The sequence below is a fragment of the Elaeis guineensis genome, chromosome 4 (genome assembly GCF_000442705.2).
Source record: "Elaeis guineensis isolate ETL-2024a chromosome 4, EG11, whole genome shotgun sequence".
In the NCBI taxonomy this organism is placed as follows: Eukaryota; Viridiplantae; Streptophyta; class Magnoliopsida; order Arecales; family Arecaceae; genus Elaeis; species Elaeis guineensis.
In genome coordinates this window covers 41,718,206-41,745,829 of record NC_025996.2, presented here as the reverse complement: position 1 = coordinate 41,745,829, position 27,624 = coordinate 41,718,206, and the positions used below count along the sequence as shown (strand labels likewise).

Sequence of the window (27,624 nt, the reverse complement as noted above, 5' to 3'; positions counted from 1 at the left end):
TATAACCCGGTGCTATGTATAGGATATGATTTTTTGTAAAATAAAAAAAAAATCAAAATCATACTTTCAACCATTTTTTCTTCATTTTTCTAAATCTTTTGTAATATTTTAGTTGAGTGGATTGAAATAACTTTGTTTTGTAATATTGTACATGATAGGAAAATGAACGATGATGGAATTCATCACTTGCTCTATTCAATAAATCACGCACATCACACATGACAATAGTTTTCTTTCATCATAAAAAATGCTAAAAGATTTCAAATAGAAATCATCCCATCCACATTAACAGTATCTACCAGAGAAAAAAAAAAGAAAAAAAAAGAAACTATTTGCACTTAATATCTCAAGTATCAAGCAATTTTGAATCACTTCCCGTTAAGCCACTTACAAACTTCTCCAGTAAACCAACCTAAATTTTAAGGCTTCTCAAATCCAACAACAAAAATTGCTTCAAAAAGTCAAACCAAGCACATCCGATTCTAAGACTTAGCACCAGCTACCTCTGGGCTCTAACCTAGCTACATCCAATTCTAGGGCTTTGGTGCGGGAAAACAGCAAAAACTGAGATCTCCTACCATGGAACATGTCTTGAGGCTAGACACCCTAGATTGAGGCAAGGAGATGCGGAGGTCAAACAGCAATTTCACAAAAATGAAGAAAGGACCTCAAAAAGAACGCTAGAGAGAGAGAGAGAGAGAGAGCGAGCTGGTGTGACCTCCCGATTGGAGTTGGAGGAGGAGAAAAAGATCTGGCAGGCACGAAGGGATCTACTGTCCCCGAGCCTATGACCTCTTCCCTCATCTCACCGTCTGTCCCTCCCTCTCCCTCCTTCCTACCCTTTGTCTCTCTCGGCATTGGGGAAAGGAAAAGTGAAAAAAAAATAAAAAAAATCCCTCACAATGCTCCTCTCGGGTGATTGATCACATATAGCGCGAGGGAGAGGATTGCCATGCCCAGTGCATCTCTTTGCGATCTCAACCTTCCACGGCACCCCCCTCCTCCCCATCTTTGCATAAAAACAAATGCCTCACGCTCTTGGAAAACACCTCTCCATAAAAATCCCATACACGCGACAAATAAAGCACATGACATGTGGCAGACGGAGGCATCTATTGTGAGATATCTCTATTTTAATATATATATATATATATATTTAATTAAATTTATTGGATTGGGTTATGCATACTATTATGTTGTTCAAATAAGGGCTGTCAGTCTGCATCATTGTTCGATTTGTTCGAAATATTCAGATCATTTTTGAGTCATATTCGACTCGCTCGTTAAACTGTGAAACCAAATACAAATAGGATTTTTATAGTTGATACCTTAACGATCCAAACTAAAACGAGTCTTTATTCGATCATGTTTGGATCGATAAAAGCTTGATAAAATAAATAAATATATTATATTATATATATATATTTATATATATTTATATACATATTATACTAATATATTTAATTTTTTATGAATTTTTTAGTATATATAATATATACTGTACATTATAGCATTATATACATAAGTCTTAATAATCATCGTCGAATCATTGATCCAGCAATTGAAGAAGGCCTTGTCTATCACCATTGGATCAATGATCCGACGATGGTGATCAATTGATCAATTAACCCTACCCTATATATACTCTCTTACACTCAAATCCTAATTCTCAGACAGCCTCATTTCATTTCATTTCATCTGTCGACCACTCCATCTCTCTTCATGGTGGGAGGTGCGGAGGACCTCCGACCACTCGATTCGGATCTTCGTGAGCACGATCCGACAGTCCTCCCATAGCACATGTATGAACCGGCTCCACCATCCATTCTGCCCCACTAGCCACAACAGCAGTGGTGGGAACTTCGCCTCCACCCTCCACCACCGTAGCCTCCTCCTCCTCCCCCACGATCGTGCCTCCAGTCTTTGATCATCCTCCTCCAGCATCCGCCCCCCAATCTCTTCGATCCCGATCCCGCCATTGTTGTAGCTCTCGAAGCTAAGGTTTTCGGTGTAGAGGTGGAGGTTGCTGTGGTCGAGGTCATGGAGGCCATGGGTGCCGAGGTCAGTCCGGTGTGGTGGCTTCCCTACGGAGCCAACAGCGAAGGACTCGACGATGTTCGGCAGCTTGGAGGTATCTCTGGTGAGGAGGCACAAGCCGTCGGCATCGGGGGAGAGAATATTTTGGTAGCGGTAGGGAGGATTCCATCGTTCGGTGGAGTGGTCAGAAAAGCCCAGCAAGATATGGATGGTTATCTTGTAAAGAGTCAGCATGATTTTCTTCTTTATTTTTTTTTATTTTCTTCGAATATTTATTTTTCATGTTACTCTAGACGAGCCGAACTCGAGCCTAATTCAAACATAACGAGCTTAACGAAATCGATCTCAAATAGATTTCCTTCGAATACATTCAAATCTGAACTGAACACGAACTAAACAATAGTTCAAAATAGTCGATCCTGAATAGTGGCATGTTCGATCGTGTTTGATTCGTTAACAGCCCTAGTTCAAATCAAATATGTCATAGTAGGTCTATGGCTTAGATCTAACACAGGGTGTCATCCACTTTAAAACTATAATCTGCAATGGAGCAAGGCCATTTTGCACATTGAACTCTTGACACAATCCCTTTTTTATATGTAGGTTGTTGTCGCAAAACAACAAGTCAGTGTGGTTGAGGTCTATCTCTTACCGACCTGAGATCTAGTGATAAATTGGAGCACCTTCGTCTCAGAGGCCTGAAAAGAAAATCCATGGTCATCGGAGATTTTCTGATGAGGGATGAGAGACCTCCGATGTTTAAATTAGTCAGAACTCGAAAATAGTAAAAAATGAGAAAGGGATAGAGGAAAAGCTTTTCTTTAGAGAAAATACTTATCCAAAGATTCGCTTTCTTCCCCTTTATATAGAGGGAGAGTAGTCGGCTGTTACTGATGAGTCCAATAAGGGAACCAAAGAATTTGCACCCACTTAATTGAAGATTGTGGACATCTATTACATGCATTAAAGAGAGGTGCATGATGATGGGTGTCAATTACACGCATCATCTGCAGGCATTGCATATGATAATCTAGCCCACATATGTGTAGTTAAAGGAAACTATACCGAGATTTTGGTGAGATGCTGAGGTGGGACCTTGGTGAAATCCGAGGTCAGTCGAATTTGTTTTCACCGAGGTCAGTCGAATGTGTCCAGGATCATCCATTTCAAGGTCTGTCTGAAGGTTGATTTACACCCAATATCAAGAGGCTGGCTTAACAGAAGAACTATTTAGCCATTTAGAGTCTTCCATGCATGGGCTACTAACTAGGGCCTCCAATGTCTTTAAAAGCTTCCTCGATTTTGGCAACTCCTCCAATTCTTTTTTAACAACCTAATGTTGAGCTCCTTAGCTACTTGTGGAATAAGTATGTAGAAGTAGTGAGACACCTCTCATCCATTGGTCAAGCCGGGCTAGGCGAGAAAATGGTTCGCTCCCCCTATATAGGTAGATCTTGAGACAATCTTTAAGCATGCTTTTCTTTTTTCTTGGCTTCACAATGGAGTTAACATTACCCACCAATTTGCATAATGTTTGACTTAAATTTATTGATGGTTTGGTCTGCAACACTATCCAAGGTATACAACTGCCTGCCAAGTGTCTTTGTATGCTCAAGGAAACTACAGCTTAAATTGAATTTGCAAGCTTCCAATATCATGTAGAATTAATAACTGAACGACACTATTTTGGGAATCTGCAGAAATGAGGAATCAGTAAAACATGATAGCATTGGGTTATGTTAAGTTGGGCTCTTTGCCAACCTCATCAAATTTTGGATATTTCTAAGTTGTTTTGGACTTTTCTTAACTTACGATGCTTGTGTTTTGTTAATGACGAGACATGCAAGGCTGGATTTTGTCCCATGCTAACTTTTAAGCCTACTCATGCTACTTGTGGGTATAAAAGCATTTGTATCTTGTAATGCTATGAGTAATTTTTGCATTCCTTTTTTTTTTTTTCACAAAGTTCAACTCATTTCTTTTTGTATGATAATAGGTAAGGGAACGATAATGCCTTTGGGATTGAGAAAGAGTTGGATGGGTAGTATTGGAAAGATTTGCAAAGGTGTGCTCAAATATCATTTAAATATTTAAATCTAACTTTGTTTCTAATAATTGCGAAGATGTGCAAAAATATCATTTAAATCTCACTTTGTTTCTAATTTGGGAAAAAATATCAAAAAGCTAGGTCATTGTAGCTTAATATATGGACTTGAAGTTCAAAATAAAGAATATATCAGAGTATGTGTGCATACAATATTCAGCAAGGTAGATGATTTAATGGAAGTTGCCAAGCGCTAGAGCGATCAAAGTAAGAAAAAAATGAATTTGAAGAAAAAGACTGCTGCAATGGGATTAAGCAATTAAAAGATAAGTTTGATTTTGATGTGAAGGGTGTCAATTTTGAAGATAAAAAATAAGTGTTGATATAAAATAGTTTATACAGCTTAGGAGGATATTCTTTCTGTCCTGCTAATAATTAATATAAAGAGATCATTCTACTTCATCTCACAGCAACTAATAAATTCATGGATCTTAAAAGAACCCAACTTCTACTTTTGTTCTTTGCTTTCCTGTGTGCTCGAGTGAGAAAACTCAACGGAGATTCAATCCCGAGATGCATACCCATCGAAAGGAACGCTCTTCTTGGGTTCAAAGAAGGCCTCAAAGATCCCTCCAACAGGCTATCTTCTTGGGTGGGTGACGACTGTTGCACATGGGAAGGCGTGGCCTGTGACAATCATACCAGCCATGTTGTCAAGCTAGACCTCCGCAACCCACACCCGTTGTCGTACGCTGACGATCTTCCATACAACAAGTGGTCCTTGGGAGGTGAGTTGAGGCCTTCTTTACTTGGTCTGAAACACCTGAATTACATTGACTTGAGTATGAACTTCTTTGGAGGAATCCCCATCCCAGAATTCATGGGCTCATTCCGTCAGCTCAAATATCTCAACCTCTCCTTTGCTGGTTTGGGTGGACTGATCCCACATCAGCTTGGGAATCTATCGAGCCTCCAATATCTTGATCTCAGTTATAATTATTATTATTATGGTGACAATTTTGAAGTTCCACCTGGATTTCTCATCATTGATAATGCCATCTGGATTTCTCGACTTTCTTCTCTGCGATATCTCAATATGACATATGTGCAATTCAGAGAAGGTGCTCACTGGCTGCAAGCACTGAACATGCTCCCTTCTATTGTGGAGGTACGCTTATCTGATTGTGGCATCAACGCCATTCCGCTCTCTCTTCCACATGTGAATTTTACTTCACTTTCTGTTCTTGATCTTTCTTGGAATTCTATTAATTCAACGATACCTGGTTGGTTGTTCAACATAAGTAGCCTGGAGTACCTTGATCTCAGTGGTAATTTTATTATTTCGACGATACCTGGTTGGTTGTTCAACATAAGTAGCCTGGAGTACTACCTTGATCTCAGCGGTAATTTTATTAATTCGACGATACCTGGTTGGTTGTTCAACATAAGCAGCCTCGAGTACCTTGATCTTAGCTATAATTTCTTTCGGGGCATCATTCCGCCTGCAATTAAGAATCTAGCTTCGCTCAAGGCCCTTCATTTATCCGATAATTGGTTTCTTGAAGGCAAAATTCCGGTTGAATTTGGGGAGCTATGTAAGCTGCAGTATTTGGGATTGTCATACATTAATATCAGCAAAAATTTGCATGAACTTGATAAAGTATTTACTGGATGCATCAAAAATAGTTTAGAAACTCTGTACATGGAGAACACCCAGCTTGGCGGTTATTTGCCGGACTGGTTGGGAGACTTCAAAAAGCTCAAATATCTCGATTTGAGTGGCAACTCAATTTCTGATCCTATTCCTGAATCACTTGGAAGGTTGTCAGCACTTCAAAAATTATATCTTTTCGACAATAAGTTGAATGGGACTTTCCCAAAAAGTCTTGGAAGACTTGTGGAGTTAGTTGAGTTATACCTCGGATGGAACCTTTTGGAGGGTGTCATGTCTGAAGAGCAGTTTGCCAATTTCACCAAACTGAAATCTCTAGATTTATCACAAAATCAATTAATTCTGAATCTGACGTCTGATTGGATTCCCCCTTTTCAGCTTCGGATATTATTTATTGGTTCTTGCAAGTTGGAACCACGATTCCCAGCATGGCTCCGGATGCTAAAAAATATTACCTATTTAGACATGTCTAGCACAGGAATTTCAGACACTATACCAGATTGGTTTTGGAGGTCATTTTTCCAGATATTCGACTTAGATATCTCCAGCAATGGAATCACCGGTAGTGTACCCGATCTTACAAACTTCATCAACCTTAATTATTTTAATTTGAGTTCTAACCACTTTGAGGGTCTATTGCCAAATTTTAATTCTTCAATATTGCAGCTACTAGACCTATCAAACAATTCATTTTCAGGAGTGATTCATCTTGACATTGGTAAAAGTATGCCTTACTTCGAATATCTCTCCCTTTCAACGAACAGTTTAAGTGGTGAAATTTCCTTATCACTTTGTCATCTTAGATATGGCGTTCTTGATCTTTCAAAAAATCTATTGTCAGGTGAGCTTCCTAATTGCTAGAACCACTCTTCCTTTATCTTTATTATAGATTTTTCGAACAATAATCTGTCTAGAAGTATTCCTCCATCAATATGTTCATTACAACTTCTCGAGTCATTGCATTTGAGTAATAATAATCTTTTAGGAGAACTCCCTTTATCATTGAAGAGTTGTACGACATTAAATACTCTTGATCTTGGACAGAATGGATTCACTGGTAAAATACCTACTTGGATAGGAGAAAGTTTGTTGTCTTTGAAGATCCTTCGCTTACGATCAAACAAGCTTGTTGGAAATATTCCTTCTAATCTATCAAGACTAGGGGCTCTTCAAATTCTGGATCTGGCTTGTAACAATTTATCAGGAACCATCCCTTCTAGCTTTGGAAACTTTACTGCCATGAAAGTGTCGGGGGAGATGAATGGAACTATTTTAAAAAATTATACTCGTTACAATGAAAAAATGCAAGTGACCATAAAAGGAATATACATTGAGTATGCTATATTGCTTCCACTTGTGATCATTATAGACCTTTCAAATAATAACTTATCTGGAATGATACCCGAAGAGTTGACCAATCTTTTTGGACTTGTGAGCTTAAATTTGTCTGGAAATCATCTGACAGGAGAGATCACAGAAAAGATTGGTGCATTGCAACAGTTGGAGTCACTTGACTTATCAAGAAACAATCTTTTCGGTGGAATTCCTTCAAGCATGATTGGTCTAACTTTTTTGAGTTACTTGAACTTGTCATATAACCATCTATCAGGAAGAGTTCCAATAGGTAATCAGCTTCAAACCTTCATTGATCCATCTATCTATGTTGGTAATCATGATCTTTGTGGGTTCCCATTAAGTCAAAAGTGCAAAGATGCCAAGACAAACCAAGGTCTAAATGCAGTTGGAGGGGATGAACAGAATGATAATACCATGGATGAAGAAGGATCTGAAATGAAGTGGCTGTATATGAGCATGGAGCTAGGATTCGTAGTAGGTTTCTGGATTGTCTTTGTCCCACTATTGTTTGATAGAAAATGGAGAGAAGCCTATTTTCAACATATAGATAAAGTATTCAATGTGGTTTACATGGCCCTGGCAACAATTTTCACCAAGTTCAACACTACAACGTGACAGTTTGTGACCTTGAATTGTATTTGTAATTTTTCTTCTTTTTTTTTTAAGAAGTGATTGTAGAAATATTCAGAATGGATTATCTATACTCAAGCTCTACTTTTACACATGGAAACTGCACCGGTACTACTCTAATAAAATAATTATGTTCAAATTAATTCACTTACTTTATTAGTCTCATGCTTAAATTATTTGAGCTTAGAGGACGAAGCTCATGGGAATGAGCTCAGCAGATAGGCCTGAACTTATGTGAATTTTAAATGCGTTTGAGCTCAGAAGATTGCACTCATAGGTGCAGGAGACTATGCATAGTTTGTTTATTCAGCAAATTAAGGAATTAGAACTTTGGTTATTCTTGATATGCTATAAGGTTGGCTCTATCTCAAAGCTTTGCTCGATCTATGAGCCACAAGCTTGTCATCTTTTACACTACGTGAGTTTTCTTTATTCTTTGTCATTATGGTAGAATAAATCAAACAGTATAAAATTATCCCGTCGAGATGTTTGGGAACAACATTTTGAGGTTAAACAAATATGGTGGTTTTCGGGATCAATATTCTGACTATGAATTTACTGACTAAGAATAAAATTTGGTGTTAATGCAACTTTGAAAAATTGTAGCCGAAAAACGTTCACGGTAGCATGGGAGAGGCTGATCGAATGTCTCTGCCAGTGGTTGTCTAGCAGTTTCAACACCACAACAAAGTTGGTAGATTTGCCTCCTTTTTCTGTCAAGATAAGAAAATGTGAGAGGCTCAATTAGAACTAACTTTTGATTTGTTGAGAATCCATGTATGAAAAAATGATTCCACAATGGACAGTAAAAATAGTAGAAGGGGTTAATATCTTAGTTGGCTAAAAATTCAACAGCTTTTGGGTCAGCTAGGGTTCTACCAGTTAAGTCCATTCCCTTGGTCAATTTTGTCCCCATCAACCCCCAAGCTCCTTCATGAAAATATGCTAGAAAAAAAAAAAAGAAATTTTCCTACCCTTATTAAGGGAGAGTTTGGCAATTGTTAAGCAGCTTATATCTGTACAGAGCCTGCTTCATTATTTTGGGCCAAGATAATGGCCCCACGTAATGATTTTGTCATCTTTCCTGATACATGTGTAGGGAAATAATCTTGTAACGGTGAATCTCCAAATTTCTGGAAAGAAATTCAGCACTTCATGGGGATCGTAGCCAGCTGAGGCACAAAACATCATCCCAATTTTTTAGCACTTCACAACTGCAGGGTTGTGAAACAATGTTAACAAAAATTGCATGTTATGAAAAAGGAGAAATAAAGGAGAAATAAAAGACATATTGATCGTATGGTAGAGCTTCACAAGGACAATGCTCATTATGGATTTAGGGCCTGTAATAAAATTTCTGTGCTTGTGTCCAGAAAACAGCATTATCCCAGACCTGCACTAGACCAAGCATTGGCTTTCTCCAATTTTTAAAAAAGCTAAAGCACATCAATTATTTGTCTAATTATATTTGTTTGCGTAATGTTGCTTGTTTGACAAATATAGTTGTGTTGAGATTGCCTGTTTTGATATAAAAAAAAAAAAGTAGAGGATAGACGTATACTTGTGTTTAGATTGCTCATTTTAATCTGATACTAGTTTATAACCCGGTGCTATGTATAGGATATGATTTTTTGTAAAATAAAAAAAATCAAAATCATACTTTCAACCATTTTTATTCTTCATTTTTCTAAATCTTTTGTAATATTTTAGTTGAGTGGAGTGAAATAACTTTGATTTGTAATATTGTACATGATAGGAAAATGAACGATGATGAAATTCATCACCTGCTCTATTCAATAAATCACGCACATCACACATGACAATAGTTTTCTTTCATCATAAAAAATGCTAAAAGATTTCAAATAGAAATCACCCCATCCACATTAACAGTATCTACCCGAGAAAAAAAAAGGGAAAAAAGAAACTATTTGCACTTAATATCTCAAGTATCAAGCAATTTTGAATCACTTCCAGTTAAGCCACTTACAAACTTCTCCAGTAAACCAACCTAAATTCTAAGACTTCTCAAATCCAACAACAAAAATTACTTCAAAAAGCCAAACTAAGCACATCTGATTCTAATACTTAGCACCAGCTACCTCTGGGCTCTAACCTAGCTACATCCAATTCTAGGGCTTTGGTGCGGGAAAACAGCAAAAACTGAGGTCTCCTGCCATGGAACATGTCTTGAGGCTAGACACCCAAGATTGAGGCAAGGAGAAGCGGAGGTCAAATAGCAATTCCACAAAAATGAAGAAAGGACCTCAAAAAGAATGCCAGAGAGAGAGAGAGAGAGAGCGAGCTCGTGTGACCTCCCGATTGAAGTTGGAGGAGGAGAAAAAGACCTGGCGGGCACGAAGGGATCTACTATCCCCGAGCCTATGATCTCTTCCCTCATCTCACCGTCTCTCCCTCCCTCTTCCTCCTTCCTACCCTTTGTCTCCCTCGGCATTAGGGAAAGGAAAAGTAAAAAAAAAATAAAAAAAATCCCTCGCAATGCTCCTCTCGGGTGATTGATCACATATAGTGCGAGGGAGAGGGTTGCCGTGCCCGGTGCATCTCTTCGTGATCCCAACATTCTGCGGCACCCCCCTCCTCCCCATCTTTGCAAATAGGATTTTATAGTTGATACCTTAACGATCCAAACTAAAACAAGTCTTTATTTGATCGCATTTGGATCAATAAAAACTTGATAAAATAAATAAATATATTATATATATTATATATATATATATTTATATATATATTATACTAATATATTTAATTATTTATAAATTTTTTAGTATATATAATATATACTGTACATTATAGCATTATATACATAAGCCTTAATAATCATCGTCGAATCATTGATCCAGCAATTGAAGAAGGCCTTATCTATCACCATTGGATCAATGATCCGATGGTGGTGATCAATTGATCAATTAACCCTACCCTATATATATTCTCTTACACTCAAATCCTAACTCTCAAACAGCCTCATTTCATTTCATTTCATCTGTCGACCTCTCCATCTCTCTTTATGGTGGGAGGTGCGGAGGACCTCCGACCTCTCGATTCGGATCTTCGTGAGCACGATCCGACTGTCGTCCCACACCACATGTATGAACCGGCTCCACCATCCATTCTGCCCCACTAGCCACAATAGCAGTGGTGGGAACTTCGCCTCCACCCTCCACCACCGCAGCCTCCTCCTCGTCCCCCACGACTGTGCCTCCAGTCTTTGATCATCCTCCTCCGGCATCCGCTCCCCAATCTCTTCAATCCCGATCCCACCATTGTTGTAGCTCTCGGAGCTAAGGTTTTCAGTGTAGAGGCGGAGGTTGCCGTGGATGAGGTCATGGAGGCCATGGGTGCCGAGGTCAGTCCGGTGCGGTGGCTTCCTTACGGGGCCAACAGTGAAGGACTTGATGATGTTCGACGGCTTGGAGGTATCTCTGGCGAGGAGGCACAGGCTGTCGGCATCAGGGGAGAGAATATTTGGTAGCGGTAGGGAGGATTCCATGGTTCGGTGGAGTGGTCAGAAAAGCCCAACAAGATATGGATGGTTATCTTGCAAAGAGTCAGCATGGTTTCCTTCTTTATTTTTTTCTTTATTTTCTTCGAATATTTATTTTTCATGTTACTCTAGACGAGCCGAACTCAAGCCTAATTCGAACGTAACGAGCTTAACGAAATCGATCTCAAATAGAGTTCTTTCGAATACATTCAAATTTGAACTGAACATGAACTAAACAGTAGTTCGAAACAGTCGATCCCAAATAGTGGCGTGTTCGATCATGTTTGATTCGTTAACAGCCCTAGTTCAAATCAAATATGTCATAGTAGGTTCTATTACCTCTTTTTATGGCTTAGATCTAACACAGGGTGTCGTCCACTTTAAAACTATAATATGCAATGGAACAAGGCCATTTTGCACATTGAACTCTTGACACAATCCCATTTTTATATGTAGGTTGTTGTCGCATAACAACAAGTCAGTGTGGTTGAGGTCTATCTCTTACCGACCCGAGATCTAGTGATGAATTGGAGCACCTTCGTCTCAGAGGCCTTAAAAGAAAATTCATGGTCATCGAAGATTTTCTGATGAGGGATGAGGGACCTCCGATGTTTAAATTAGTCAGAGCTCAAAAATAGTAGAAAATGAGAAAGGGATAGAGGAAAAGCTTTTCTTTAGAGAAAATACTTATCCAAGGATTCGCTTTCTTTCCCTTTATATAGAGGGAGAGTAGTCGGCTGTTACTGATGAGTCCAATAAGGGAACCAAAGAATTTGCACCCACTTAATTGAAGATTGTGGACATCTATTACATGCACTAAAGAGAGGTGCATGATGATGGGTGTCGATTACACGCATCATCTGCAGGTATTGCATACGATAATCTAGTCCACATATGTGTAGTTAAAGGAAACTATCCCGAGATTTTGGTGAGATGTTGAGGTAGGACCTTGGTAAAATCCGAGGTCAGTCGAATGTGTTTTCACCGAGGCCAGTCGAATGTGTCCAGGATCATCCATCTCAAGATCCGTCTCAAGGTTGATTTACACACAATATCAAGAGACTGGCTTAACAGAAGAACTATTTAGCCATTTAGAGTCTTCCATGCATGGGCTACTAACTAGGGTCTCCAATGTTTGTAAAAGCTTCCTTGATTTTGGCAACTCCAATTCTTTTTTAACAACATAATGTTGAGCTCCTTAGCTACTTGTGGAATAAGTATGTAGAAGTCGTAAGACACCTCTCGTCCACTGGTCAAGCCGGGCTAGGCGAGAAAATGGTTCACTCTCCCAACATAGGTAGGTCTTGAGACAATCTTTAAGCATGCTTTTCTTTTCTCTTGGCTTCACAATGGAGCTAACATTACCCACCAATTTGCATAATGTTTGATTTAAATTTATTGATGGTTTGGTCTGCAACACTATCCAAGGTATACAACTGCCTGCCAAGTGTCTTTGTATGCTCAAGGAAACTACAGCTTAAATTGAATTTGCAAGCTTCCAATATCATGTAGAATTAATAACTGAACGACACTATTTTGGGAATCTGCAGAAATGATGAATCAGTAAAACATGATAGCATTGGGTTATGTTAAGTTGGGCTCTTTGCCAACCTCATCAAATTTTGGATATTTCTAAGTTGTTTTGGACTTTTCTTAACTTACGATGCTTGTGTTTTGTTAATGACGAGACATGCAAGGCTGGATTTTGTCCCATGCTAACTTTTATGCCTACTCATGCTACTTGTGGGTATAAAGCATTTGTATCTTGTAATGCTATGAGTAATTTTTGCATTCCTTTTTTTTTTTTTTCACAAAGTTCAACTCATTTCTTTTTGTATGATAATAGGTAAGAGAACGATAGTGCCTTTAGGATTGAGAAAGAGTTGGATGGGTAGTATTGAAAAGATTTGCAAAGGTGTGCTCAAATATCATTTAAATATTTAAATCTAACTTTGTTTCTAATAATTGTAAAGATGTGCAAAAATATCATTTAAATCTCACTTTGTTTCTAATTTGGGAAAAAATATAAAAAAACTAGGTCATTGTAGCTTAATATATGGATTTGAAGTTCAAAATAAAGAATATATCAGAGTATGTGTGCATACAATATTCAGCAAGGCAGATGATTTAATGGAAGTTGCCAAGCTCTAGAGCGGTCAAAGTAAGAAAAAAAATGAATTTGAAGAAAAAGACTGCTGCAATGGGATTAAACAATTAAAAGATAAGTTTGATTTTGATGTGAAGGGTGTCAATTTTGAAGATAAAAAATAAGTATTGATATAAAACAGTTTATACAGCTTAGGAGGATATGTAGATGGATTATAGATAGTTGAAATAGGAATTTTAACACACTAGAAAAAAGATATAAGATTTTAATGAGTATGGATAATAGCACAAAAAGTTTAACACGGACAAGAAGGTGATCTATTCGGATGCAGTCTACTGTAGGAGAGAATAATGTGGGAGAGAATGTATTGTGAGAGAATTCTATTGGAAAAATTGTGTGGAGAGAATTTAATGTAGTTGTATAGATGCTTGGTGTTTTATTGTGGAAAGAAATTAATATATAGCTATTATGCTACTTCATTCGCAGCTTCACTTGTAATGTTTGATTGTATTATCAGAATATTATTATATATGCTATTTATTCTCTAATCTTTGATATCAATTTTGTCCATTTCGGTCGATTTATGGTATTTTATTGATTTATAATTGATGTTATAAGTTTTATGTGATTAAATGAGGATAGAACAACACTTGAATAAGTTCTCTTATTATTCTAAAACTAAGATGGATTCAATAGAAGTAATTAAGCAAAAGAGAATGAGACAGAATATCCTTATAAAAAAGAAAAAAAAAGAGGCGAAATATTCTTTTGCAACAAAGAATGCAAAAGCCATCAGAAATAAAGGACCATTCGAGCAATGAGATTAGAAAACAAACATCAGTTCATGTATATATAATCCTACTTGCTTTATTGTTTGGCCTTGCCTTCATCTCACACCATGAGAAATATTAATTGTAATTCTATTTTTACAAGAAAAACTCACTTTTGTATCTAGATACCATCTAGATCTAGGTATAATTGCTTTTTTTTATTATTATTCAACTTAACTCCACTGTATTGTACAAGTTATTTTGTATTGTGACATGGTAGTGGAAACGTGTGCAAAACTGGCATGAATACCATACAAGGATTATTAAATCTAAATAAGGTGGAGAACTAGCTAATCCCTCGCTACCAAACCCTTCGTGGATATCGTTACACCTAAATGATCAAAGATTTGATATGACTCAGGTTATGAGGGTAAACTTCTTTTGAATTACAAATAATTTAGGTTAAATCGTATCATAATCTTTCTAATTTTTTAATTGATCAATCACACGAATATGCATTTATTGCATAAGATTAGCCTCAATTAAGTACCTTAGAAGCCTATGTTTCTCTAATTGAACAAAATTGTTAGCATGTAATTTGAATCTCATTAGTGAGTAATAAATATTGATAACATATCTTAGCCAGAGGGAAGATACAAACAACCCGTGCTTGTGTTGATCAAAGGAAAACTCAACCACGAGCTGATTGCTTGTCCATCCATCCATTCCCTTTCTATGAAGAAATTTCTAGTAGTTAGCAATTGCCGGAAAATGAACTTCAGCAAAGCAATGGAAGATACGAAACAGCAACATACAAGTGAATAAACATTCATGGATTTAGAAAGGTCTATTAATGAATATACAAGTAAATAAACATTCATTTGAACAACATGGGCTTCATTCATGAATTCAATCAAAAAGTTTCAGTCCTAAGCTCCCAGCAATTTTGTTAACATCTCTCATGCTGAAGGCAACAGCTTCACAAACCTTGTATAATACATGTAGAATACATAGAGAGAATAGAAACCTACATAAGAGGGAAAGAAGCGGTTTTAAAAAGAAAATAAATATCATAAGATTGTCGAGCATGGTTGCCTCACTCAAGAAAATGTTTCAAGTCCTTTGTTATTTTTTATACTCATTGGCTGAGTCTTGACTATATATATATATTTTTCCAAACTTCCCTATCCTGTCCTCCGATCCTTATCCTTACAAGTTTTAGTTCGTCTTTCTACCCTACAACCATTAGCAAAATGCATCGCTGACATCACTAGGGCCAGGAAAAGCGCTTTGAAGATGACTTCACCTAATCCTTAACTCTCCATTGAAAAATGATCGAATTTTGACAATTTAGGCGTCCAAGTTGACTGACTTGCAAGCTACCACCCCGTCATTAAGACTAGGGGGAGATTTCACCACTCTTGCAATGAATCGGGACCAGGTTATAGCTCAATGCTGCATACAACAAGTGTCGCGGGTGCGCGGTGGGGATGGGGTTGCATCTTGCGCACCAAAGAAGGATGGGACATAGCCGAATCCTTTTGGAAGATTAATATGGCGATTGCACTGATGCAGGTGGCGTCATTCATATGGCTGTGTTTCACACTAACATTCACCAATGTTATTATTAAGTGCTTTATTCATTATTGCTTTGTTGATATGTGTACGTGCAATGCGCATGGCTTATCTATTTGTTTCATTAAAAGATGTTATTCTTTGAAATCATAATTCTATAATTAAATGGATATGTTTAATTAATGTAAGTGACTTGAGAAAGGGCTAGTGCCTCTTGAGAAAGTGGCGACCACATCGCCACCATTTCATCACACGAATAAAATGGTACAAAAAAAGAGGCCTCTCCAAAAAGAACAGGAAGATTCTGCTGGATTCTGGCCTATTAGCCCTTCTAAGGATCCATTCACGTCCAGCCCGAGTCTGCTTACTTTTTGGTGTGCAGGAATTAAAAAAAATAGAATAAAAAGACTCAGGACTCGTTTGCTTCGTGGGAATTAAAGGGACAAGTATGATTCCTAGGAAGTTGATAAAACCCCTATTATTTGCTTGGAGTATTCATAGGAGAAAGATTGGAAAAAGATTTTTCTATGATAATAATTTCATGTTTGATGGGAAAAAAAAAAAACTCACGGAGAAGATGGGTTTTTGGAATTCCCATAGGATGGAAATGGAAAACTCTTTTTTGCCGAAAATACTTTTCCAAAGCTTTCCTTTTAGTGTAATATTATATTTATATTTATATTATACTAATATCTATATTAACAAAAATTATATTAAAATATTAATATTATATTAATATATATTAGTATTATATTAATATAATATATATATATTAGTATTATATTAATATAATAAATTATTATAAATTAATATTATATTACATTATATTAATATAGAACAAAAAGGTATGGTCTTATATCTACTAAAGATCTAATAGATATTTTATATAGTTTTCATAGAAAAATAGATGCTCAACCAAATATAAGCTATATCATTTTTTTATGATCAATCAAATATGTCAAAATTATTTTTTAGATATCATATTATCAAAAATTAATTTCTCAAAAATAATATTTTAAGGAAGAAAAGTTTTTTGTGAACCAAACGAGTCTTCAGGGTTTTTTCTGTTCCTTCCGTAGGGTAATGGCCAGAAGAGTGTGAGGTTAATACAGGTCATGGAAGGTTTCCCAAGAAAGGATTTTTGTATCACTGCAATGACAAAAATCATCTCCAACGTATCAAAGATTTTCCTCTTAAAAGATAACCATCTTAAAGAAAATAATAAATAGACAAGAAGGTTAAGTTAACATGATCAACTCCTATGTTCAAATTTTTTGATTATACCAGACGTAAGAAAATTTATATTATTTGCTTTTTTGTTAGATTTTTTTTGCTAAATATGATAATTAGACATGGAATTTGTTTTCAATACTAGAGTACCCCCAAAAATGCGCCTTAAAGAAGTCCAAATAAAACCTGGTTCTATTTGTTCTCCCTTTTTCCAATTTCTCCCATCTCTCATTCGACGCAGCACTGCATTATTACACGCACACTGGTATCACCTCTGCCACCTACGCAGCCTGGCACCAAACCTGCACGGTTCCTGCCATTAGATGCAGAAGCACTGCACCTATTCTATCCCTTCCATGACCTTAGATTGGTTTTGGTACGACTCGTTAGGTTTTGGACCACTAGACCAGCGCAAGACATGTGTGGTCCGGAGAGAGGTCTTCATGACCATCCCGAGGACTTTTGAGGACAATTAAGTCATGTGTGGTGTGGGAAGAGATCTTCATAAGTATCCCATGGACTTTTGACTGCCAACGAGTCATGTGTGGTGTGGAAGGAAGCTCGACCATGTCGGGAAGCTTCGACCTTACATTCCAAGGTGGAATATTCAGAGACCAATTCATTGGTTGGTCATGGACGGCAATGGATGATGCTTTCTGTCCTGCTAATAATTAATATAAAGAGATCATTCTACTACATCTCACAGCAACTAATAAATTCATGGATCTTAAAAGAACCCAACTTCTACTTTTGTTCTTTGCTTTCCTGTGTGCTCGAGTGAGAAAACTCAACGGAGATTCAATCCCGAGATGCATACCCATCGAAAGGAACGCTCTTCTTGGGTTCAAAGAAGGCCTCAAAGATCCCTCCAACAGGCTATCTTCTTGGGTGGGTGACGACTGTTGCACATGGGAAGGCGTGGCCTGTGACAATCATACCAGCCATGTTGTCAAGCTAGACCTCCGCAACCCACACCAATTGTCATACTTCTACTATCCTCCAAACAACACGTGGTGCTTGGGAGGTGAGTTGAGGCCTTCCTTACTTGGTCTGAAATACCTGAATTATCTTGATCTGAGCATGAACAACTTTGGAGGAATTCGTATCCCAGAATTCATGGGCTCATTCCGTCAGCTCAAATATCTCAACCTCTCCTGGGCTTATATGCGTGGATTGATCCCACATCAGCTTGGGAATCTATCGAGCCTCCAATATCTCGATCTCAGTCATAATTATTATTATTATGGTGACAATTTTGAAGTTTCGTATGGATTTCTCATCATTGATAATGCCATCTGGATTTCTCGACTTTCTTCTCTGCGATATCTCAATATGACATATGTGCAATTCAGAGAAGGTGCTCACTGGCTGCAAGCACTAAACATGCTCCCTTCTGTTGTGGAGGTACACTTACGAAGCTGTGGCATCAACACCATTCCACTCTCTCTTCCACATGTGAATTTTACTTCACTTTCTGTTCTTGATCTTTGTTGGAATTCCATTAATTCGACGATACCTGGTTGGTTGTTCAACATAAGCAGCCTCGAGTACCTTGATCTTAGCTATAATTTCTTTCGGGGCATCATTCCGCCTGCAATTAAGAATCTAGCTTCGCTCAAGGCCCTTTATTTATCCTACAATTTGTTTCTTAAAGGCAACATTCCGGCTGTGCTTGAAGGTCTGTGTAAGCTGCAGTATTTAGGATTGTCAGGCATTAATATCAGCAAAAAATTATATGAATTTGATGAACTGTTTACTAGATGCATCAAAAAAATAGCTTAGAGACTCTGGAGCTGGCGGACGCCCAGCTTAGCGGTTATTTGCCGGACTGGTTGGGAGACTTCAGAAAGCTCAAATATCTCGATTTGAGTAGCAACTCAATTTTTGGTCCTATTCCTGAATCACTTGGAAGACTTGCGGAGTTAATTGAGTTATCTCTCGGACAGAACTTTTTGGAGGGTGTGATGTCTGAAGAGCAGTTTGCCAATTTCACTAAACTGAAATATCTAGATTTATCACAAAATCAATTAATTCTGAATCTGACGTCTGATTGGATTCCCCCTTTTCAGCTTCATTATTTAAATTTTGGTTCTTGCAAGTTGGGACCCGGATTTCCAGCATGGCTTCGGATGCAAAAAAACATTACTGATCTAAAGATGTCTAGCGCAGGAATTTCAGAAGCTATACCAGATTGGTTTTGGAGGTCATTTTTCCAGATATCCTTGTTAGATATCTCCAGCAATGGAATCACTGGCAGTGTACCTGACCTTACAGACTTCATCTACCTTAATTATTTTAATTTGAGTTCTAACCACTTCGAGGGACCTTTGCCAAATTTTAATTCTTCAATATTGTGGGCAGTGGACCTATCAAACAATTCATTTTCAGGAGCGATTCATCTTGACAATAGCAAAAGTATGCCTAATTTGGAATATCTCTCCCTTTCCACAAATAATTTAAGTGGTGAAATTCCTTTGTCTCTTTGTCATCTTGGATATGGCGTTCTTGATTTTTCAAAAAATCTATTGTCAGGTGAGCTTCCTAATTGCTGGAACCACTCTTCCTTTATCTTTGTCATAGATTTTTCGAACAATAATCTATCTGGAAGTATTCCTCCATCAATATGTTCATTACGTTTTCTCGAGTCATTGCATTTGAGTAATAATAATCTTTTAGGAGAACTCCCTTTATCATTGAAGAGTTGTACGAGATTAAATACTCTTGATCTTGGACAGAATGGATTCACTGGTAAAATATCTACTTGGATAGGAGAAAGTTTGTTGTCTTTGAAGATCCTTCGCTTACGATCAAACAAGCTTGTTGGAAATATTCCTTCTAATCTATCAAGACTAGGGGCTCTTCAAATTCTGGATCTGGCTAGTAACAATTTATCAGGAACCATCCCTTCTAGCTTTGGAAACTTTACTGCCATGAAAGTGTCGGGGGAGATGAATGGAACCATTTTAAAAAATTATACTCGTTACAATGAAAAAATGCAAGTGACCATAAAAGGAATATACATTGAGTATGCTATATTGCTTCCACTTGTGATCGTTATGGACCTTTCAAATAATAACTTATCTGGAATGATACCCGAAGAGTTGACCAATCTTTTTGGACTCGTGAGCTTAAATTTGTCTGGAAATCATCTGACAGGAGAGATCACAGAAAAGATTGGTGCATTGCAGCAGTTGGAGTCACTTGACTTATCAAGAAACAATCTTTTGGGTGGAATTCCTTCAAGCATGATTGGTCTAACTTTTTTGAGTTACTTGAACTTGTCATATAACCATCTATCAGGAAGAGTTCCAATAGGTAATCAGCTTCAAACCTTCATTGATCCGTCTATCTATGTTGGTAATCCTGATCTCTGTGGGTTCCCATTAAGTCAAAAGTGCAAAGATGACAAGACAAACCAAGGTCTAAATGCAGTTGGAGGGGATGAACAGAATGATAACACCATGGATGAAGAAGGATCTGAAATGAAGTGGCTGTATATGAGCATGGAGCTAGGATTCGTAGTAGGTTTCTGGATTGTCTTTGGCCCACTATTGTTCAATAGAAAATGGAGAGAAGCCTATTTTCAACATATAGATCAAGTATTCAATGTGGTTTACATGGCCCTGGCAACAATTTTCACCAAGTTTAAAGTACACAACATTACAACGTGACAGTTTGTGACCTTGAATTGTATTTGTAATTTTTCTTCTTTTTTTTTTAGAAGTGATTGTAGAAATGTTCAGAATGGATTATCTATACTCAAGCTCTACTTTTACACATGGAAACTGCACCGGTACTACTCTAATAAAATAATTATGTTCAAATTAATTCACTTACTTTATTAGTCTCATGCTTAAATTATTTGAGCTTAGAGGACGAAGCTCATGGGAATGAGCTAAGCAGATAGGCCTGAACTTATGTGAATTTTAAATGCGTTTGAGCTCAGAAGATTGCACTCATAGGTGCAGGAGACTATGCATAGTTTGTTTATTCAGCAAATTAAGGAATTAGAACTTTGGTTATTCTTGATATGCTATAAGGTTGGCTCTATCTGAAAGCTTTGCTCGATCTATGAGCCCACAAGCTTGTCATCTTTTACACTACGTGAGTTTTCTTTATTCTTTGTCATTATGGTAGAATAAATCAAACAGTATAAAATTATCCCGTCGAGATGTTTGGGAACAACATTTTGAGGTTAAACAAATATGGTGGTTTTCGGGATCAATATTCTGACTATGAATTTACTGACTAAGAATAAAATTTGGTGTTAATGCAACTTTGAAAAATTGTAGCCGAAAAACGTTCACGGTAGCATGGGAGAGGCTGATCGAATGTCTCTGCCAGTGGTTGTCTAGCAGTTTCAACACCACAACAAAGTTCGTAGATTTGCCTCCTTTTTCTGTCAAGATAAGAAAATGTGAGAGGCTCAATTAGAACTAACTTTTGATTTGTTGAGAATCCATGTATGAAAAAATGATTCCACAATGGACAGTAAAAATAGTAGAAGGGGTTAATATCTTAGTTGGCTAAAAATTCAACAGCTTTTGGGTCAGCTAGGGTTCTACCAGTTAAGTCCATTCCCTTGGTCAATTTTGTCCCATCAACCCCAAGCTCCTTCATGAAAATATGCTAGAAAAAAAAAAAAAAGAAATTTTCCTACCCTTATTAAGGGAGAGTTTGGCAATTGTTAAGCAGCTTATATCTGTACAGAGCCTGCTTCATTATTTTGGGCCAAGATAATGGCCCCACGTAATGATTTTGTCATCTTTCCTGATACATGTGTAGGGAAATAATCTTGTAACGGTGAATCTCCAAATTTCTGGAAAGAAATTCAGCACTTCATGGGGATCGTAGCCAGCTGAGGCACAAAACATCATCCCAATTTTTTAGCACTTCACAACTGCAGGGGTTGTGAAACAATGTTAACAAAAATTGCATGTTATGAAAAAGGAGAAATAAAAGACATATTGATCGTATGGTAGAGCTTCACAAGGACAATGCTCATTATGGATTTAGGGCCTGTACTAAAATTTCTGTGCTTGTGTCCAGAAAACAGCATTATCCCAGACCTGCACTAGACCAAGCATTAGCTTTCTCCAATTTTTAAAAAAGCTAAAGCACATCAATTATTTGGCTAATTATATTTGTTTGCATAATGTTGCTTGTTTGACAAATATAGTTGTGTTGAGATTGCCTGTTTTGATATCAAAAAAAAAAGTAGAGGAAAGACGTATACTTGGGTTTAGATTGCTCATTTTAATCTGATACTAGTTTATAACCCGGTGCTATGTATAGGATATGATTTTTTGTAAAATAAAAAAAATCAAAATCATACTTTCAACATTTTTTTCTTCATTTTTCTAAATCTTTTGTAATATTTTAGTTGAGTGGAGTGAAATAACTTTATTTTGTAATATTGTACATGATAGGAAAATGAACGATGATGAAATTCATCACCTGCTCTATTCAATAAATCACGCACATCACACATGACAATAGTTTTCTTTCATCATAAAAAATGCTAAAAGATTTCAAATAGAAATCACCCCATCCACATTAACAGTATCTACCAGAGAAAAAAAAAGGGAAAAAAGAAACTATTTTCACTTAATATCTCAAGTATCAAGCAATTTTGAATCACTTCCCGTTAAGCCACTTACAAACTTCTCCAGTAAACCAACCTAAATTCTAAGGCTTCTCAAATCCAACAACAAAAATTGCTTCAAAAAGCCAAACCAAGCACATCCGATTCTAAGACTTAGCACCAGCTACCTCTGGGCTCTAACCTAGCTACATCCAATTCTAGGGATTTGGTGCGGGAAAACAGTAAAAATTGAGGTCTCCTGCCATGGAACATGTCTTGAGGCTAGACACCCGAGATTGAGGCAAGGAGAAGCGGAGGTCAAATAGCAATTCCACAAAAATGAAGAAAGGACCTCAAAAAGAACGCCAGAGAGAGAGAGAGAGAGAGAGAGAGCGAGCTCGTGTGACCTCCCGATTGAAGTTGGAGGAGGAGAAAAAGACCTGGCGGGCACGAAGGGATCTACTGTCCCCAAGCCTATGATCTCTTCCCTCATCTCACCGTCTCTCCCTCCCTCTTCCTCCTTCCTACCCTTTGTCTCTCTCGGCAATGGGGAAAGGAAAAGTAAAAAAAAATAAAAAAAATCCCTCGCAATGCTCCTCTCGGGTGATTGATCACATATAGCGCGAGGGAGAGGGTTGCCGTGCCCGGTGCATCTCTTTGCGATCCCAACCTTCCACGGCACCCCCCTCCTCCCCATCTTTGCATAAAAACAAATGCCTCACGCTCTTGGAAAACACCTCTCCCTAAAAATCCCATACACGCGACAAATAAAGCACATGGCATGTGGCGGACGGAGGCACCTATGAGATGTCTTTATTTTAATATATATATATATATTTAATTAAATTTATTGGGTTGGGTTCTGGATGTTATTATGTTGTTCAAATAAGGGCTGTCAGTCTGGATCATTGTTCGATTTGTTCAGAATATTTGGATCATTTTTTATTCATGTTTGACTCGCTCATTAAACTATAAAATCAAATACAAATAGAATTTTTATAGTTGATACCTCAACGATCCAAACTAAAACAAATCTTTATTCGATCATGTTCGGATCGATAAAAGCTCGATAAAATAAATAAATATATTATATATTATATATATATATTTGTATATATTTATATACATATTATACTAATATATTTAATTGTTTATGAATTTTTTAGTATATATAATATATACTATACATTATAGCATTATATACATAAGCCTTAATAATCATCGTCGAATCATTGATCCAGCAATTGAAGAAGGCATTGTCTATCACCATTGAATCAATGATCCAACGGTGGTGATCAATTGATCAATTAACCCTACCCTATATATACTCTCTTACACTCAAATCCTAACTCTCAGACAGCCTCATTTCATTTCATTTCATCCGTCGACCTCTCCATCTCTCTTCATGGTGGGAGGTGCGGAGGACCTCCGACCACTCGATTCGGATCTTTGTGAGCACGATCCGACTGTCCTCCCACACCACATGTATGAACCGGCTCCACCATTCATTCTGCCCCACTAGCCACAACTGCAGTGGTGGGAACTTCGCCTCCACCCTCCACCACCGCAGCCTCCTCCTCCTCCCCTACGGCCGTGCCTCCAGTCTTTGATCATCCTCCTCCGACATCCGCTCCTCAATCTCTTCGATCCTGATCTCGCCATTGTTGTAGCTCTCGGAGCTAAGGTTTTTGGTGTAGAGGTGGAGGTTGCCGTGGTCGAGGTCATGGAGGCCATGGGTGCCGAGGTCAGTCCAGTGCGGTGGCTTCTCTACGAGGCCAACAGCGAAGGACTCGATGATGTTCGACGGCTTGGAGGTATCTCTGGCGAGGAGACACAGGCTGTCGGCATCAGGGGAGAGAATATTTTGGCAGCGGTAGGGAGGATTCCATGGTTCGGTGGAGTGGTCAGAAAAGCCCAGCAAGATATGGATGGTTATCTTGCAAAGAGCCAGCATGGTTTCCTTCTTTATTTTTTTTCCTTTATTTTCTTCGAATATTTATTTTTTATGTTACTCTAGACGAGCCGAACTCGAGCCTAATTCGAACATAACGAGCTTAACGAAATCGATCTCAAATAGAGTTCCTTCGAATACATTCAAATCTGAACTGAACACGAACTAAACAGTAGTTCGAAACAGTCGATCCCGAATAGTGGCGTGTTCGATCGTGTTTGATTTGTTAACAGCCCTAGTTCAAATCAAATATGTCATAGTAGGTTCTATTACATCTTTTTGTGGCTTAGATCTAACACAGGGTGTCGTCCACTTTAAAACTATAATCTGCAATGGAACAAGGCCATTTTGCACATTGAACTCTTGACACAATCCTTTTTTTATATGTAGGTTGTTGTCGCAAAACAACAAGTCAGTGTGGTTGAGGTCTATCTCTTACCGACCTGAGATCTAGTGATGAATTGGGGCACCTTCGTCTCAGAGGCCTAAAAAAAAAATTCATGGTCATCGGAGATTTTCTGATGAGGGATAAGGGACCTCCGATGTTTAAATTAGTCAGAGCTCGAAAATAGTAAAAAATAAGAAAGGGATAGAGGAAAAGCTTTTCTTTAGAGAAAATACTTATCCAAGGATTCGCTTTCTTTTCCTTTATATGGAGGGAGAGTAGTCGGCTGTTACTGATGAGTCCAATAAGGGAACCAAAGAATTTGCACCCACTTAATTGAAGATTGTGGACATCTATTACATGCACTAAAAAGAGGTGCATGATGATGGGTGTCGATTACATGCATCATCTGCAGGCATTGCATACGATAATCTAGCCCACATATGTGTAGTTAAAGAAAACTATCCCGAGATTTTGGTGAGATGCTGAGGTGGGACCTTGGTGAAATCCGAGGTCAGTCGAATGTGTTTTCACTAAGGCCAGTTGAATGTGTCAAGGATCATCCATCTCAAGGTCCGTCTCAAGGTTGATTTACACCCAATATCAAGAGACTGGCTCAACAGAAGAACTATTTAGCCATTTAGAGTCTTCCATGCATGGGCTACTTACTAGGGTCTCCAATGTCTGTAAAAACTTCCTCGATTTTGGCAACTCCAATTCTTTTTTAACAATCTAATGTTGAGCTCCTTAGCTACTTGTAGAATAAGTATGTAGAAGTAGTGAGACACCTCTCGTCCACTGGTCAAGCCGGGCTAGGCGAGAAAATGGTTCGCTCTCCCAATATAGGTAGATCTTGAGACAATCTTTAAGCATGCTTTTCTTTTTTCTTGGCTTCACAATGGAGCTAACATTACCCACCAATTTGCATAATGTTTGATTTAAATTTATTGATGGTTTGGTCTGCAACACTATCCAAGGTATACAACTGCCTGCCAAGTGTCTTTGTATGCTCAAGGAAACTATTATTTGCTTCATCGGGAATTAAAGGGGACTCTTATTGGCTGCCTACTAGTTGCTATGTCCTTGAAATGCCATGTGTGAAGGTGCCTAAGCTATCCTTATTGGTTCCTTTCCACTACTGTCAATTGGTCATGGAGAGTTAATTTCCATTTTGTACATATCACTGTCAATGCTTTGCAGATATGCTGCCAAGTTGTCTTTGCAAAGACTCAAGACTCGTTTGCTTCGTGGGAATTAAAGGGGACAAGTATGATTCCTAGGAAGTTGAGAAAATCCCTATTATTTGCTTGGAGTATTCATAGGAGAAAGATTGGAAAAAGATTTTTCTATAATAATAATTCTCATGTTTGATGGAAAAAAAAAAAAAAACTCACGGGAAGATGGGTTTTTGGAATTCCTATAGGATGGAAATGAAAAACCCTTTTTTGCCAAAAATACTTTTTCAAAGCTATCCTTTTAGTATAATATTATATTTATATTTGTATTATACTAATATCTATATTAACCAAAATTATATCAAAATATTAATATTATATTAATATTTTTAGTATTATATTAATATAATATTTATATATTAGTATTATATTAATATAATAAATTATTATAAACTAATGTTATATTACATTAGATTAATATGGAGCAAAAAGGTATGGTCTTATATCTACTAAAGGTCTAATAGATATTTTATATAAATTTTATAGAAAAATAGATGCTCAACCAAATATAAGCTAGATCATTTTTTTATGATCAGTCAAATATATCAAAACTATTTTTTAGATATCATATTTTCAAAAATCAATTTCTCAAAAATAATATTTTAATAAAAAAAAAATTTTGTGAACCAAACGAGCCCTCAAGGCTTTTTCTATTCCTTCCGTAGGGTTATCGACCAGAAGAGTGTGAGGTTAATACAGGTCATATCCGAATGGGTTGCTGAATCCATAAATCCAATAGAAATTCAATTCAATTTTATTAGGTTACTAAAACAGCCCTTATTAGAGAGAGAAAAATCCTCTTCCCACATGGAATGATCTACATGGTCCCTCTCTCAGGCATTTCATCAAACAGGTGGAGAAACACATCTTAAAATAAGTATCAGCTCTCGATCCCACCACTTAACCAAACTTTCGAGAGTAGGCTGGTGCTGCAACGTAATGGAGATGAAATAACTCATGTACTTCATAACAAATCCAATTTAGATTTGGATTTATCGCACCTTAATGCCATCAACAACCCACCTTATGATACGCACGAAAATGGCAACTTAGCTATGATTAAAGGAGAAACAATAGTAAAGACAGCTAAAGATCAAGCTGTAGAGACCAAAGTTGGCAAGAAGGCAGATTTGGAGACGTATGTGAGGAAAGATGGAGCTGGCCTAGTCAATTACTAATTTTCTTATTAATAGATAATTATGTGAGGAAAGACGTTACTCCTTTCCAAATAAGAATTTTCATTTGCTTATTACTAGTTATGTAATGACCAGACCAAAGCAAATGAAGTATTACCTTGCTTCTTGCCTTGATCTTCCGTCTCTCTCCCTTTTCTCTCTCCCTAAACTCTGAATTTTTCTCCTCTTCCTCCTTGCTTCTTTTCATTTGCTGCTTCTGGTTTAATTGCTAACAATTGCTATCAGAGCTAAGTTTTCCTTGGCCCATTGAATCTGAAAACATGACAGATGCTACATGATCACAGACGTCAATTTGAGAAATGGAAGAGTCTCTGCGATTCTATGTGCAGGAGACTAATACACAAACACAGCAG

The 27,624-nt window shown here is 37.4% G+C and overlaps 4 protein-coding genes and 2 pseudogenes across 4 annotated transcripts; 3 read left to right on the top strand and 3 right to left on the bottom strand.

Moving 5' to 3' along the window:
* Positions 1-1,689: 1,689 nt before the first annotated feature.
* Positions 1,690-2,271, bottom strand: LOC114913499 (uncharacterized). Its single transcript, XM_029262167.1, has one exon. It carries the CDS (start codon positions 2,269-2,271, stop codon positions 1,690-1,692), a length of 582 nt encoding a protein of 193 aa, XP_029118000.1.
* A 2,294-nt stretch (positions 2,272-4,565) lies between these two features.
* On the top strand, positions 4,566-6,614 carry LOC140857330 (receptor-like protein EIX2). The gene has a single exon (XM_073256119.1). It carries the CDS (start codon positions 4,566-4,568, stop codon positions 6,612-6,614), a length of 2,049 nt encoding a protein of 682 aa, XP_073112220.1.
* Positions 5,475-7,724, top strand: LOC109505204 (receptor-like protein EIX2). The gene has a single exon (XM_073256118.1). The coding sequence runs from the start codon at positions 6,993-6,995 to the stop codon at positions 7,722-7,724; it is 732 nt and encodes a 243-aa protein (XP_073112219.1). The 5' UTR covers positions 5,475-6,992.
* Positions 7,725-9,846: 2,122 nt separating this feature from the next.
* Positions 9,847-11,309, bottom strand: LOC114913500 (uncharacterized; annotated as a pseudogene).
* A 7,367-nt stretch (positions 11,310-18,676) lies between these two features.
* Positions 18,677-20,748, top strand: LOC105037878 (receptor-like protein EIX2). The gene has a single exon (XM_010913493.4). The coding sequence runs from the start codon at positions 18,681-18,683 to the stop codon at positions 20,589-20,591; it is 1,911 nt and encodes a 636-aa protein (XP_010911795.4). The 5' UTR covers positions 18,677-18,680; the 3' UTR covers positions 20,592-20,748.
* Positions 20,749-23,876: 3,128 nt separating this feature from the next.
* On the bottom strand, positions 23,877-24,458 carry LOC114913501 (uncharacterized; annotated as a pseudogene).
* Between the last annotated feature and the right edge of the window lie 3,166 nt (positions 24,459-27,624).